Genomic DNA, 15602 nt, shown 5'->3' with positions numbered 1-15602 from the left:
AGATAGCGCAAAAACAATTCTTTGAAGGATAATTAAATTTATTTCTACTGTGGTGTCCATTTTAACTATCTGTAGTATAAGATTATTCCTTAAAAATAATATTCCAGAAAACGATTACGTCTCCTGATGGCCATTAAAAATACTTTCGAGCAAGTCTTTACTTTACTTTACTTTACCAGCCCTTCTTAATTGGCAAATAGGACATTGAAATAATAAATAATAATATGTAATAATAAAACATGTATATTTGAAATTTTTTTTTATTTAAAACAAACAATATAAGTATGTACAGTATATGTACCAATTTTTGTTACCGTGTAATCCTTTTAATAATTATTATTTTTAGGGTTTAATTTTTGAAATATCCTATATAAACAAAAAATGTGTGAAATTAATTTTAAATGGGTTTAATTATACCATATTGACATTTAAAAATCACTTACCAATAAAATTCCGACTTTTGATTATGTTTATTCAGCAAAATTAATTCTTAGAATTGGGGATCAAAGGTCACACGTGAAAACCTCAGAAAGGTCGAAACAACGTGCAAAAAAAGGCAAATCGGAGATAGCGGAGTTTTGACTTAATTATTAAATACAACGCTATATTATTTCGACCCTATTGTTCGACGAGGATGATTTGTATTCAGACAATCCGCATAACGTATTCGTTATTACAGGTAAATATGTGTTGAACGGATCCTCCTCTATTATTACGCGACAATTCCGAGGCGATTTTTGGTGTCTCGCGAAAATCGTCGGGATTGTCTGCGTGCAGGGAAATGAAACACCGCGGCTCTTTTAAATGAATGTTTACTCTCGTTGGTACTTTTGCATCATAACAGTACCGTATGTATACGCGGCCTTCATAATCTAAAAGAAAACGGGAAAAAATAATTATCAACGCTCATACTCAATCGACAGCTTAAATTATTATACGATCTCCAGTGTAAACCTCACAAAGTTCTAAATACTACCGTAAGAGAAGACTGAATGGTCATTTCGTCGAAAGGCCCAATGGTCAACGCCAGAGGTCGCTGGGCTCTGAGTATCATCATGTGGAGCAACCTCCTGACTGACAAAGGTCGCTCGTACCAGCCGCTCTCGTAGATCGCATCGGCCAGACCTTGGCTCTGAACTTTGATTTCGTTAGAGGTCCAACCTAGTGCGAAAATGATGACCATCATACGTCCGGAATAAAAAACGCACGATGCAAATTGCATGCCGGTTTCCGCCTGCAAAAAATAACCAAAATAATGTACAGAGTAATTCAAGTCGCTATGGTGCCTTACCTCGAGAAAGAGGAGCATAACCAAAGCCATGTTCATCGCGTTAAGGAAATAATCCATCAGCATTAAGTGCTTCACCGCTTCGTTTAATTGTTTGATGAACCTGGGTAAAAGCAAATTGGCATTAGTTATCGCTTCAAGGGAGCAGCAACAGCATGTTACAAGGCCTGTGAAACTGAATACTGAAGTGTGTCGAGGAGCGCCATATTTCAAGCAATGGGAGTTTCGGTTTCCTCTGACTATTATATCAAACAAGTCCTATTAGAGTCTAGTAAAGAAACAAAGGTAGCGAATTGAAATTTTGTATCGGTCCTCAAGCTTTGAGTCAATCCGAATCAGAGAGGCACTGGGAAATAGAGTCATACTTTTGGCGCTTATAATTAAGACGAATACAAGCATTCTGAAGTCGTTGGAATCTCTCTTAACTCCTAACATATCACATAGTTCAAGTTTGACTTCCTCACTGAGATGATTATGAATATTCAATGTCTGCAACTTATAGAAAGATTTTGGAACACCGAGCCAGCGTGTTTAGAAAACCGCAAGTCGTCACTTTTCACTTTTATTGCGTTTTTTGGTAGTCATTACGAGGTCATGAGCCGCAGACACATTCGATTTTTTTTAATCTAAATTTATTATAGTAGTAACATTTGCAGCTTCACTAGAAACAGAAGATATAGTGAGTATCGTAGGCGCATCAATGAGATTTACAAAATTTAAGAAAAGTAGAGAAGTCTCTCCCAGGGAACACACCTCTCCGAAGCAATTGCGTCTGAATGAGTATTTCCTATAACCACTCTTTGGTGTCTCGGGCAATTTTTTTTTAAATGAAGGAGTTGTACTTTTTATCCCAGGTGCCGAGCGTCTTACCATTGACTCAGAGTATGAGACAAGGGTTTATTTTAGAGTCAGCTGCTCTCAATAAATTATCAGTTACATGAAGCAAAGCAGAAGTAGTGCTGTGAAGACGCCGAAAACCCGATTGACTTTATGGGAGGAAATGTGATCCCATGGGAACTTTGAGATGGTGGGCAACAAACTGATTTATCTAAAATCATTCACGACACTTTCTTTGGAACGCGTATAATGTCAGCTTGCTTCCAAGAGCCAGGGAAAATCCCAGACAAAAGACACAAGAAAATGATAGCTAAAAATCATTTTGATATCTTTATTGTATGCGTAACGAGCTTTAGTTCTAATACTAATCAAAGATTTCTTAACTATGTTCCGAAAAAGGGTTGGATGGCGGTCTTTTTGCTGCTTAAGATTACAAAAAACAACACGGTGCCTGAGGTATCATTCCTCTCATTAACTTCAATATTGTCACACATGGATAATTTAGAGGTAGCAAGTACATCCATAAGCAAACTAGAATTGTCTGGAACCCAAGTCTATGATCAGTTGGTGCTGTGGAAGTTCGTAAAAGTATTTGAAAATAAGAGGAATTTAAACTCCGCAAACATCAAAAAATCAAGTGCGGTAAGGACTTTTTTGCAGAGAGTCAAGACATTCAAGTACATACAGCACAAACATAGGACTGTGACATACTCACCTCACAACTCGTTGGTGTTCCTTCACGAGACCAGCCAACGTGACTGTCATGTCGTTATCGCCAACGCTCATCTTCTTTAGTTTAACCTGTAGGGCCTTTAGCACTGACGACGCGAAAATGATGCAAGTAAGGAAGATGCTCTGGGTGGAGACTCCCATTAAAATGGCCACCAAGACACTGAACGCATTCAGAATCACCAAAATCGAGGCTCTCTTTTCCGTGTCGACTTTGTAGTAGTACAGCTCATAGACGAAAGGTCTACGTACGGTGCTGTTGCTCGCACTGTTGAGCTGTCCTATGCTCACCCTGAGAAAGGCGTTGGAAACTATGGCGGCCGATCCTAGAAGAGCCGTAAAGTAGAAAATGGCCCAGTTGATCTTTTTGTCCAACGCAATCTGTCGACGATGGTATGCCAAAATCTCCTCGTCGCCAGAATTGGAAAGGTTCTCTTCTTCTTCGATTATGTAACAGATTATTCGTCTCAGTGGCTTCGTCTGACAAATGACGGCTTTGATTTGGGTTACGAGGAAGGAGATGAGGTAAGCGAAGGCTGTAAATAGTAAGTCGACGGATTCCTTGGTCGGGTGATTTTCATGGATGGAGAGAATCGCGAAACGGATGACCATGGAGACGACGAAGATGGCGAGGTAAACCTGGATACATATGGAGTATAACGCGTACAATATTTGAAAGGATGGTCTCGTAGTGACAGGAAACCGCCAGATCCCTGCCGCGATCATGCCGCATTTGGACAAGGTCAAAATCGTAGTCATGGTTTTGGAGATGTGGTGAAATCGAAGTGTGGTGCACGGTTTATTTATAGGCATAACAGTCGACGTTGAGGTTTTGATTTTTTTATATTCTCCAAGACAGGGCCGTAATCAGATCCGTCAGTTTTAAAAGCGACGAAGTGTCATAAAAATTTTAGTCCTAACGGTAATAGAAAATAATTATTGAATTATGGTTGATGTATTAAAAAAACTAATGTACACATTATAGTGTATTACGCAATAACATCCGATTGTTCCCAAACCTGTGCCGTAATTTCCCGGAAATTGCCGAAGTGGCTCGACTACGTGACAAACGAAACGGTCTTGACAAAATGACACAGACAGGAGTAGAAAAATATATTTTAACTCAATTAATTTCGGTATGAACTAACGTATTATTGGGAAATACATATGGAGTTCGATCCTGGCGGGGTATTAAATCTTGGCCATGAATAATTCGGACTATTTGCCACAAAGTTCCGCCTTTCTATGATGATAGGCTTCCGACTTGCTGCTTCCTTGTAATCATCGAAATTCAAGTCTAAAGGTACATTCTGGACAGAATGTAAATTATGTTATTGCCAAGTCCAGACAATTGAGATTTAGAAAGTAAAGGTAATATGATGGTTGTCGCCCGCGTCGATAATATTTGTTCGATTAAAACTGCGGAGTGACGTGACTTTTGTGGCGCGTGAGTTTTGCAAGGTACGTATATAATTGAAGTTGCATTAAAACTACCGAAAATGGTGAACCTTAACAGTGCCAACAGCCTTAATTATTTATTTCTGTGGTCGATTTGAATACCGACGACAAAACAATGTCGTTGTTTTCGATCACGGAAGAACAAAGCTCGACAGGTATATAAAACATTTCCCATTTTCTCTCTGATCTTCTAAGTACTCTTAAAAAGAAACTAATTAAAAGCTGAGTGCACTATGTTTGCGATAGTTTACCTTAAATCCTTCGATTGCTATAGACTATGCAATTGAAAATTAAGTAATAAAATAGCATTTTTCTGACTTATCAATTTGGGTTACGTTTGCTTAAGTTGAGTGATAACGCCAATTTATAACTTGATAAAAATAGAAAATTTTCATCTCCCGGATATCGCAAGTCGGTCGGTGACTAATTATTTTACCTTAAAGAAAAAGTTCTACTGATTCGAAATTCAAATATGTACAACATAAATTGCAATATTTATGGAGGTTAAACAGAGGAAAAAGGAGAAAACACACAAATGAAAAGCCTGGAACAAAGTTTTGCTCGGCGCTGCCTTTTGTTACCATAAAACATTGGCTTTCCACCACACAACTTAAATGACATTATTTGGATTTCAGTATGTATCTACGAGGGCAACGCCAAAATTTCCCGGCCTGAATATGAAAGAAACAGAAGTAGAGTAACAATTTTGTATTATTTTTCAATATAATCGCCCTTAACTTTAATACACTTATTACATCTTTTTATTAACAAGTCAATCCCTTTAAAAACATATTCTTTTGGTTTGTCTGCAAAACGAGCTAAAACAGCCTCTTTAAGTAAGTCCCTTTTTCAAATAATTCGCTGGGAGCCATATCTAGACTATAGGGAGGATGATCTATCTGTTGGAACCCACACTATAAAATAGCAGCTTGTGCAACACGAGCACTATGGACAGATGCATTATCGTGCACGTATGCAGTTTCGCAATTTATGTAATAATGTTGCGTAATATTTACCATTGACAGTGGTATTAGTTTCTTTAAAATCTAGCAAAAGAATTCCTTCACAGTCCCATCACCCTTTTTGTTGACTGGCAGACTCTGAATTTTCTTTGAGGTGCTTCACCCTGACAACGTTACTCCGTTGATTCTTTTTTCGATAGAGGGTCACAATAGAGAACCATAGTTTCATCTCCGGTCTATAGTTTCTATGACAGGGTACGGTTCCGACCACAGAGTTCCAAAAAAGACCGCGACACGGCGTTGTATTTGAATAGCCGAAAGGTTTTTAGGAACCCATCTTGCACTAACCTTATGCATACCCAAATGATGAAAGAAATTGGAGTAATTGAAATGACTGGAAGTTGCCATTGGATTTTTTATTTTAATATTGACTTGCAGTCGTACGTAACCCATTTTCCGTGGTATTTTGATTAATATCCGTTCCGAATTCGTTAAAATTAAGTGTATTTAGTGACTACCATTATAAAAATTTGTGTTTTTAACAATTAACAATTTTTGTTTAGATTTTATGGATATTAAAAATTATCCAAAAAGTTAGTTGTTGTTAAAATTCTTGTTTTTGCATAGTAAATAAAAAACGCGTTGTTTAATTTTTTTATGAGTGAATCTTCCCAGCAAAAATATTTCGCTCAGAGGTATGTTTGAAAACATAAACAGAAAACCTTTTGGTATTCTACACACGTTATCCTTAAGTAAGTTCGGTATAATCAGGTTGCCTGCGATTTTTGGTAAAGTATTTTTGACGTCGCTTTTAGTTCAAGTCAAGAATTAACAATAGATAAATAAAACCAGAGATTCCGCAAGTATATTTTTTATAAATTTTTAAATTTTTATTCTACTCTAGTGATCAGAACGTTCAAATCGGAAAGACTAGGTAAACGCCGCGTCGAGATGATTCATCTATTTGTACTCCTGCGACATCAGAGAGACGTACGAGTAAGCCGCTTTCATCATCTGAAACGCGACCATATTATCGCGAAAACACGCGACATGGCGTCAGAAACCAGTTTGAACCTGTCACTCAACTGTCACTCAAAAAACATTCAATGTATCCAAAAAACACTTGAGTGACAGGAATTGACAGTTCCAAACCGGTTCCTGACTGCTGTTGGAAGGTTATCGTTACCGTCAAGGATGTCTCAATCGTCATGTCTCCGAAAGGTCCCTTAGATAGCACCATCGGCTTCTGGGACCGCATCAGCATTATGAACAAAATGCGTTTCGCTTCCTCCGACTGCTCGTACCAACGGGTCTCGAAAATTGAGTTCGCCACTTGCGCGCTCTAAAACAACAATTCCTGAAAATACCTCTGAAGCGATGGTCGACATCTGTTTTTCAAAATATTTTTACTTCAACTGTCCTATAAGATATAGTTCAGATTATGTTCACAATATAATTTAGATATTACGAAAATAGCACTTAGTAACTGGCATAAATCTCAATTGTTGAAAACTGAGACTCTGGAAACTTTCAGACAGATTTTCAAAATAACCCAACTTTATTACCCTTCCATTAAAAAAAAACGTCAACCTACCTGCACTCTAATTTCGTTTGATGTCCAGCCCAAGGCGAATATGTTGGTAATCAACCAGGCAGAGTAGCACGACCTTCCGAACAAGAACATGGCGGTCAGCTCTTTCTCCTGAAACCACGAGATTGCCGAACCAGAGAGAAATCGTCCTCACTTACCGTAATGAATTCGATCAAAACGGACGCGATGTTGAACGATGCCAACACGTATTCCATCAGCATGAGGTATTTCATCGCGTCGTTGAGCTCCTCCACGAACCTGCAAGTATACGCGCTGTCATTCATCGGTCGAAACCGAGTCCTTTTCATCACCTTATGGCCCTCTGGTGTTGCACCACCAGACTTTTCAAAGTAGCCACGGTATCTTTGCTCGCGTCCACCAACTTACCGAACCTAATTTGCAACGTCTCGAAAACGGATGCTACGAATACAATCGAAGACAGAAAAATGATCTGGGTCGATATGCAGACGATGGCTGCTATGACGACGGTACAGTAGTTGAGCCACATCAACGCCGTGCTGTTTTCCTCGGTATCTAACTGGCCGTAGTAAAATTCGTATAAGAACGGCTTCCTCAAAGTCTCATTGTGCGCGAGATTGTACGCTCCGATCTCTAAGCGGTTCTGGATGTTTTCTGCGATAGCACCTAGCCCCAGCGCAGACGTGAACGAGAATATCGCCAAGTTGATGTGGTTGCCGACTTTAACACGCCTGGCGTATCTGTCGAGGACTTCGTCATCGCCGCAGCCAACGATCTTAGTTTCCTCCTCCAAGATATAAGTGAAAATCTGCTTCACGCGGCGCGTCTGGCAAATCAAGGACTTGGCTTGGGCTATGATCAACGATAAGGTGTAGGAAAGAACGCGGAACAAAATATCTGCAGCTATTTTCTCTCGGATTATAACTATCACCTTTGTACAGAACAGAAGGGTAAACGTGAGGAAATACATCTGTGCTGCTACGGAGTACACGGAGTAAGTTTTCCTGACGAGAGGGTTCTTGGAAAACGGAGCTCGCCAGATTCCGCCCCCTATCATTGTATATTTGGCAAAACCGAGTACTTCAGGCATGCTGATCTTGGGAAGGTTTCTCTGTGGGATTCGTTTTCGGTTAGATCAACTCATAAAAGTGAGACGCGCGCAGAGGATTACTTCGGTTTAAAACCTATAGGCTTTATTTTTTATTCAGTATGGGTCCAGGACCGAACTTGAGAGTTTCCGTTTGATTGGGGTTTTTCTGAAAATTTTTTCACGAAGATGATTTTTTAATTGATTTTTTTTGGTAATAGATTTGGTATTTATTATTAAATTTCACTCATTTAATTCTAGTTTGTTTGTTGATGTATTTGAAACTTGTTCTTTTTGCTTTTGTCGTTCAGCACGTCGTTAATTAGCCTTGGAGGGCCTTTAACGATTATTTTTGAGTAAAAGTTAGGTTTCAGTTCTTCGAGATTAATTATCTTCTATATAATTTAATTTTGTGTTATATTCTTGAATTAGGAAATGCGGAGCCGAAAAACAATCGAAGTACGCACCTGCAGTGTAAAAACATCGCCCGACAAAGCTTTATCAATTATTCGGCTGCGAGGAGTAGCAGCAATATTTCCTACAATAACTTACCGTATTTTCTTTGATTATAGGTGTGGGTTCGGTTTTTCTTTTATCGGCAACCGCAAATTTTATATTCTAATGAAAGGCCTTGCGTGTCAACGACTGTCGATAAATTGCGTCAGTAGTTTTCACACGGCCGAATGAAGTGGTCTTGGAACTGTTTGACATAAAGCTTAGAGAAGGAGTGTTATATTTTTTGTGAAACATAAATCTCAAGTGAGGGCACATTGTTATTCTAAAACTAAACCACCGGTGTCAGCAGTCTCCTTAGTTTAATTTTATTGCTTAGCACTCTCCGAGTCAATTTTTTCCTAATACCAATTTTCAATCTCGAAAATGATCAGAAAGTCGCTAGTATTTCTGAATCATTATCATGCTGTAGGAGTAGGCCGCTTTCATTATCTAAAACGAAAAAAAAAACGTAGTCTATTTCTGTAACCGGGCGCTCCAACTCTACCGTGAGTGAGGACTGCAGAACCATCTCCCCGAAAGGTCCGATCGTCAACACCAGAGGTTTCTGAGCTCGTATCATTACCATCAATAGATGTCTCTTGAGCTCCTTATCGTAATTATACCACGAGCTTTCATAAATAGCGTCGGACAGTCTCAAGCCCTGAAAAATAAACTTGAGTAATCAGAACACACAAAGTTGTGGATTTGCTGACTTGCATTTTGATTTCGTTAGCTGCCCAACCTGTAGCGAATATGTTGGTCATCAAATAACCAGCGTAAGATACAACGGAAAGCCACTGCGCGTATGTATCCACCTGAAACGAAAGACTCGCTTGCTCGCTTGACTGGGAGGAAATTGATTATTGTTTTAGCAGCCGCACTCACCTTCAAAAACAGAAATATTATCAACGCCATATTTAAAGAGTTTAGGGCGTAGTCCATCATCAGCACGTACTTAGTAGACGCGTTTAGGTATTGCACGTACCTGAAACTCAAAGATATAATCGCACTATTCTGCACGAGTACTACTAAAGAGATAGACGGTATGGTACAACAATAGCATCAAGTGCCGCGAAAAAACCTCACTTACTCAATAACATCCTGGTAGTCTTTGATTAGTCGGACCAGTCCATCTTCAGCGTAGCTTGCGGCTTTCTTCAGCCTAATGCCCAACGCTCCCAGCGGCGAGGACGCGAAGAAGGTCGAGGAAAAGTACACGCAATGCGTGGCAAAGGTCATGCAGGCTGCCAAAGTCAGAGAAAATCCGTTGACGACGAGCAGAAGCATTTCGTGAGCTTCCGTATCGATTGAACCGTAATACCATTGGAACACGAAACGTTTTTCTAACGTCGTGTTGAAAACTCGATTGTGCTCTTCGATTGCGGTGCGTTGAAACAAGTTCGCGATGATAAGCTCCGCAGTGAAGCAGAAATTGAAGAAGAAGACCACCAGGTTGATCTTTCGGGCGAAACGAACCTGCGACGAATGGAAAGACGCTATTTCGGGCTCGTTGAGACGAAAGAGGTCGTCTTCAGCTTCTTGGATCCGCCGCAACAGTCGGAGGAACTTGTCGGACTGGCAGAGGGCGGCTTTTATTTGGACGACAGTCAGGGATATTAGATAAGCGATACACGTAAAAATGAAATCTGCTGGCTCGTCGATGGCGGTTCCTTTGGCGGCGAAGATGTCGAAGAGGTAGGCGTACATTAGCGCGAGGCTTATTAGATAGCAAATGCGCACGAAGGATGAGTAGATTTGGTAGATAGAGTTGTACGGGAATGGTGACCGCCAGATACCGGCGACCGTCATACTGTACCTCGACAGCTTCAACATGGTGGACTGAGTTACGGATGGCAGATAAACTACGGGTCAAACGAGCAGTTTAAATACTAATTAGGGTCATCTAACATTTATTGAGGTCGACGGAATTTAATTTTTTGTCTTTGTATAAAGCATTCCTAAAAAATCAAGTTTCCCTAATTGCTGGTAAGTGGAAGCGGGACGTATAATTATAGATGGAGGGAAAAAATCCGATGACATGAATAATGTAACAGTTCGTGATTCGGTGAGAAGTTAAAGTTGAAGGGGATATAAGAGAAAAAGGGGAAAGCTAATAAAACTTGGCGAACTTTGATTAGATTTCGCAATAGAAATAGAAATAGGATAGTCTTACGGGGTTTGTTTACATCGAAAACCAAGATTGCATCGTTTCTTGGACATTTGATGATAGGCGTAGTTATAAAAAGAAAACGTCTTTTCCTATTCCACCTAGCAAAAACACTAGTTCTACTGAGATACTTCAAAAAGGAAAAACCAGCAGCTATATTTTCATGTATGTCTCCGAATATTTTCCAAACACCATGTAAAATTTTTAAAAATTGTAAATTATAATAATTGTGTATTTTTAACGCCAGCAAAAAGTCAGCGAGCAGGGAGCAAGCGTACGCAGAGTCGAACAAAGGTAAAAAGGGCGGGTGTCTGATGGAATTCCTAAACGAACCTATAACTTACCCGCTCACTTACGAGGCGATCGGTCTCCAAAAACCAATAAAACCCGCGTGATTTAGTACCACTCTTGACGTTTAGTGCCCGACTCTGGTCAATTTTGCGTGGAAAAATTAACTGCCTTTTTTTTAATTTTTACTCATTCTCCAGCGGTACATACCCATCGCGAGATTTCCCTCGGCTTATTTAAATACGCACGTTGCCAGATCGTACCGCCATTGGAGCGACAACCTAACAAGTAATGCTCGACTCGGCGTAGAGTTCTCCCAACCATATACCGTTTTTATAACCTTTTATGGTTTTGTCTTCGGAATGTTTTTCAGACCCGCCTGTTGTAAAACTTCCTGCCCAGATATTTATAATTAGGTCTTTTTTAAATTAATAATATTAATTAACTTCAAACCTTTATAATTTGCGTTTTGATTAGTTCAAAATCGCTTTCGATTTTTACTATGATTTATTAATAGTTATACTTCAAATTTTTTTATTTCGCTCCTCCAAAATCCACCATTTTAGTCTAAACATTGGCGGGACAGCTGAATTCGATTCAACTTAATTTATGTTGAGTTATCGGTCTTTCAGAAACCCGGCCGGTACCGGCAACGGCGCGTCGAGGGTCCCGAAACGGTTTATGCAAATGTTTCAATTTTTTCGCCACCTCCAATAAACAATAAAATGTAATTACGTCACCGGAGAGTCAGTTTCGCGAAGTTTTACTGTCGTCGGTCGGCGTTGCGCCGCTTTTATTTCAGTTTTAACGACCCCCGGTGCGCTTATTAAAATTATCGTTATGTGTGCTCTCGTATTGATTGATTTTGCAGACGGGCGATCCGGTAGTACCGCCGTTTAGGACGGAGGCGGAAAAACACAATATGGCGCACGGACCGGATATTTCAACGATGCTGAAGCGCTCAGTAAATGCTACTCCACATTTTCACTTTCGCTGATACACACTGCTAATTTTCAAACACTTAGTCGCTGTTAGTTCGTTAAATTTTAAACTGTTCACAGTCTTTTGGGAACATCACAATTTTTGTTTAATTGTGCTCAAATTTTGATAGGTTTTGGACAGGATTTTAAGGAAAATAAGAAAGGAAGCAAAGGCTTTTTCTTATAATAAAATAAAATAACAAAATAATAGATTGTGATTATTAGATAAAACACTCCGAAACATTTCTTGAAGGAACATGAAAAATGAGTTGACGAGAGAATGATTTTTATTACATATTTATGCACACATAGCCAGGTAGCAACATACAATGAATCTGCTCTCCGTATTTCAATCCGTGTGACATGCTTGTTGGCATTTTTTTCTAAAATTATTGAATTTTATATTGCAAACATTTTGGCAAATTGCTTAAATGTTTACAGCAATCCTTTTCGTAGTTCCCATCAAACACTCTAGTGTATTAAATACTGCATTACTCTAAAAGTCTGCGGTAAATGTCAGCTTCGGATATTTTCAGACTTTTTTTTAATGGTTTTGAAGCGATCGGATGTTAACCAGGCTAAATCAAAGATTTACAGTTTATGTTAATTAATGTCGGCTCAGAATTGTAAACAAAATTAACTTAATTAAGGATAGGACTTCCCTTGGCTTTGTTAATTTATAATTTCTCCCGAAGATTAAATTTTTAAATTTAGATGTTCTTGAACAGTTCAAAGAATAGGTCCACCCAAATGCTTAAGTTTTTTTGAAAATTGCTTCAGGGTAGTGTTTGTTTTATATATAGATAAAAAACGTGAAGCATTGGAATCTACGTTCATCTATTAGATGACATGACAGTGTGTATTTGTTGGCGAATTCGAAAAACAACTTATTGATATGTAAAATAATGGGATTTAAACTAATGGGCATCCGTAGGATATAAAAATACACCATCTGCACATTTCAACTATCCTCCTTCTTCCTTAAAGTCATATCGGGTCACGAGGAATTCATATACTTACATCAATTAACAAATGCTAATGTTTTATATTACTTTTAGAGGCCCGAGAAGGGATAAAGTTAGGCTTGGGTCATTCAGTTATTAAAAAAGCTTTGAATGTAATAGTACAACTCTTCGCCGTGCATGCGATGTTTTAGATCGAACTATTAAATGTATTAAAAACAAGTAGTATTTATTTCATAAAGTTTACAATAGGTTGAATCCATCCTCGAAATAGTTCCCCAGGTATGACGGCGCTATTTTCCTTCTAACATTTTGTACTCAGTTTGCATTTCTTAACCCGTGTTAAGACTTCGACGATTTCGCGGAAACTGAACCCAAGCTCGAATCACCAAAAGGCGCCGCGATATTTTCAGTTCGTCCGCGATTATAAGCGACTGTTAATTACAATTTAACCGAGTCAGCCGAACGCGATAAACAATTAAGACGCGGGAGGCGGAGAGAGAGAGAGAGAGAAAAAAAAGGTTTCCTCGCGTAACCCGAGACCATCGCGTACGCAGCGCATTCCTGCGCGGCGGCGGCCCCGTCGCGTACACCTAGACGCGATAAATCGGCAAATTGTTTGGAACAACGCGCTCGTTTATAATAAACACGGAAAGTGAAAATGTCGGATTTTTTTTAAGTGACTTTTTCGATAGCAATTCGCGGCGTAATAGAAAAGCCACGCAAATTTTACGATAAACAGAGTCAAATATTTTTTGTTTAATGCTGTTTGCTCTATCTCTGCGACGAATGTGGCAGTGTTCGGACGTTTTCTTAAATAAATGTAATCGCAAAAAACTAATTTTCTGGAAAAATAGTCAATATCTTTATGTTATCGACTAACTTTTAAGCTGAATTATAAAAAAAAAGGAAGTTAACTCTCATGAATAATCAGGTTGACCAGTTTTATTTGTTATAAAATATGTATTGGAATAATCAGTATTTTTCAGTATTAGATTACGATGTGTTTAGATGAAAAGTGTTTAATGCAACAAATATCGAACAAATTTAAACTAATTAAAACCGTAGCCAATCAAGAGACTGGCAATTGGTGTTGGAACCGTGGATAATTGACCGCCAATTGACAATTGACGGTTATGCTTTACTTACACAAAAAATACATTATGATGATAAACGATTTTTAATTCATAGCAGCAAGACGTTATTTTTACAACCATTTCCTTTATTTTCATGAACGTTGTTCTTCGTTGTTCTTTTGAATAACTTGTTTTGGGAAAGTTTTGTTGTAGATCCGCAGATTAATGTTAATTACAACTCTGCGCCGTTACCGTTGCGACATTTGGGTCGTATCAGAGTAGGAAGATTTGTTTTTCAAATTCCGTCATCCAAATTCAATATCTAAAGCCGAGGCTCATATACATAACCCCAATTACCGTACACCGTATATACACGCCTTTCTATTGTTTTTAAGCCGTATTTGCATTAACGAAGTCAGTCTAACAAATTATCGTTATTAATAAGCTCGGCCTCAATTCGCGATCGGTTTTCCCGTTTCGCGGCGGCCATTTTGTCTCGCAAAAAAAGTCCGTTGCCGGTTTCCCGCGATTCCCACAAAAATTACGTGCCGAAAATTTATCCACTCCGTCGGAAATATCGAAAATTAATCCATCTTTTTAACGATCAATCACCCCTGAAAATCATTAGCAGATATCGCGTTACGTCACCTAACCCTACCGGAGGGAAAAAAACACCCTTAAAAAAACATACTAGGGTGAGTATTACCTGCGGCGGGACGCAAACTTTTCTGTGCCGATTTCTCTCTCTGTCTCAAAAAAATGATCGATGTATTTTTACTATTAATCGTTTTTTTTTTATTATTATCCGTCGAAATACCGACGGAAGATGTAAAACAGGGCGGTTTAAAGGGTGGGAAATTTTTGGCTATAACCGAGCATGAAAAACCCGGTGATAAATGGATCTTAGAAATTTTGGTTTTTGACCGATATGTACTGGCGTCTAGTTCTCACCAGACTGCTAAGAACTCTTCTTTTTATACCAGAAAAAACATTTATAAGGCTTTATAAGGATGCATAAGGGTGCAAAAAATCGTATCTAGGGTATCTATAAAATTAAAGTTGTAAAGTTGTAAAAGGCTCAGAAAATCAGCTCATGATGGCGTCAATAAGGGACTTCTACCGAGGTTTACCCAAAAAAGAAAAGAAAATGTTCCCATCTTTGGAAAAATAATGACAGTGGCAATATTCTTAAGGCCGATGAAACCGACCGTTTCTACACTTGATAAGACATTGAAATTCCAAGGAGAAAGGTGTGCAGGTGGAAAATTGCCCAAGGTCCGAATAACAGTTCAGGTTCAGTAAACCCAATATGTTTTAAAAACAGGACCTTATCAGTCAAGAACACATGTGACTTATGTACCTAAGAGCTGTTCCAATACAGAATTGAAGAAGAAGGACAGAAAAATTATCCAGCACAATTGAACCAAATCAAACTGGTATATATGCTGCCCAATACAAGTTCAAAACTGCAGTGTCAAAACTGAAGTGTCACTATAGGAAGACTTTGCTGATAAAGATGATAACAGCAATCGATGACGGTTAAGAGTTTTCAGTGAGCTTATTGGATGCAGTAAATTTTATTTACCCTGCTTGGCAGGAAGTTAGCAAAAACAACTATTACAAACAGTTATAAACATGCAGGATTCTTTAAAGCAGAAGATGATTTTGACTCTGATGATGAATTGGCTCTAACGGAATGGCTA

At 38.8% G+C, this 15602-nt stretch overlaps 3 protein-coding genes across 4 annotated transcripts; all 3 read right to left on the bottom strand.

The window, feature by feature from the left end:
• Positions 1-449: 449 nt before the first annotated feature.
• LOC132706251 (odorant receptor Or2-like) lies at positions 450-3627 on the bottom strand. Its single transcript, XM_060677467.1, has 4 exons — positions 2841-3627; positions 1292-1391; positions 977-1234; positions 450-872 (listed from the first exon to the last, which is right to left on the bottom strand). Exons 1-4 carry the CDS (start codon positions 3611-3613, stop codon positions 813-815), a joined length of 1191 nt encoding a protein of 396 aa, XP_060533450.1. The 5' UTR covers positions 3614-3627; the 3' UTR covers positions 450-812.
• Positions 3628-6057: 2430 nt separating this feature from the next.
• LOC132706252 (odorant receptor Or2-like) lies at positions 6058-7968 on the bottom strand. 2 transcript variants are annotated; one of them, XM_060677468.1, is made up of 5 exons: positions 7177-7968; positions 7024-7123; positions 6869-6976; positions 6461-6616; positions 6058-6288 (listed from the first exon to the last, which is right to left on the bottom strand). In XM_060677468.1, exons 1-5 carry the CDS (start codon positions 7932-7934, stop codon positions 6235-6237), a joined length of 1176 nt encoding a protein of 391 aa, XP_060533451.1. In that variant the 5' UTR covers positions 7935-7968; the 3' UTR covers positions 6058-6234. The 2 variants fall into 2 exon arrangements, with proteins under 2 accessions (XP_060533451.1, XP_060533452.1); XM_060677469.1 differs by having other exon boundaries at positions 6058-6246.
• An 857-nt stretch (positions 7969-8825) lies between these two features.
• LOC132706509 (odorant receptor 49b-like) lies at positions 8826-10259 on the bottom strand. Its single transcript, XM_060677862.1, has 5 exons — positions 9517-10259; positions 9312-9411; positions 9140-9241; positions 8932-9087; positions 8826-8876 (listed from the first exon to the last, which is right to left on the bottom strand). Exons 1-5 carry the CDS (start codon positions 10257-10259, stop codon positions 8826-8828), a joined length of 1152 nt encoding a protein of 383 aa, XP_060533845.1.
• Between the last annotated feature and the right edge of the window lie 5343 nt (positions 10260-15602).

This window comes from Cylas formicarius, unplaced genomic scaffold (assembly GCF_029955315.1).
Source record: "Cylas formicarius isolate icCylForm1 unplaced genomic scaffold, icCylForm1.1 PGA_scaffold_8__14_contigs__length_24414737, whole genome shotgun sequence".
NCBI lineage: Eukaryota > Metazoa > Arthropoda > Insecta > Coleoptera > Brentidae > Cylas > Cylas formicarius.
This window is presented reverse-complemented; position numbering and strand designations above follow the sequence as displayed.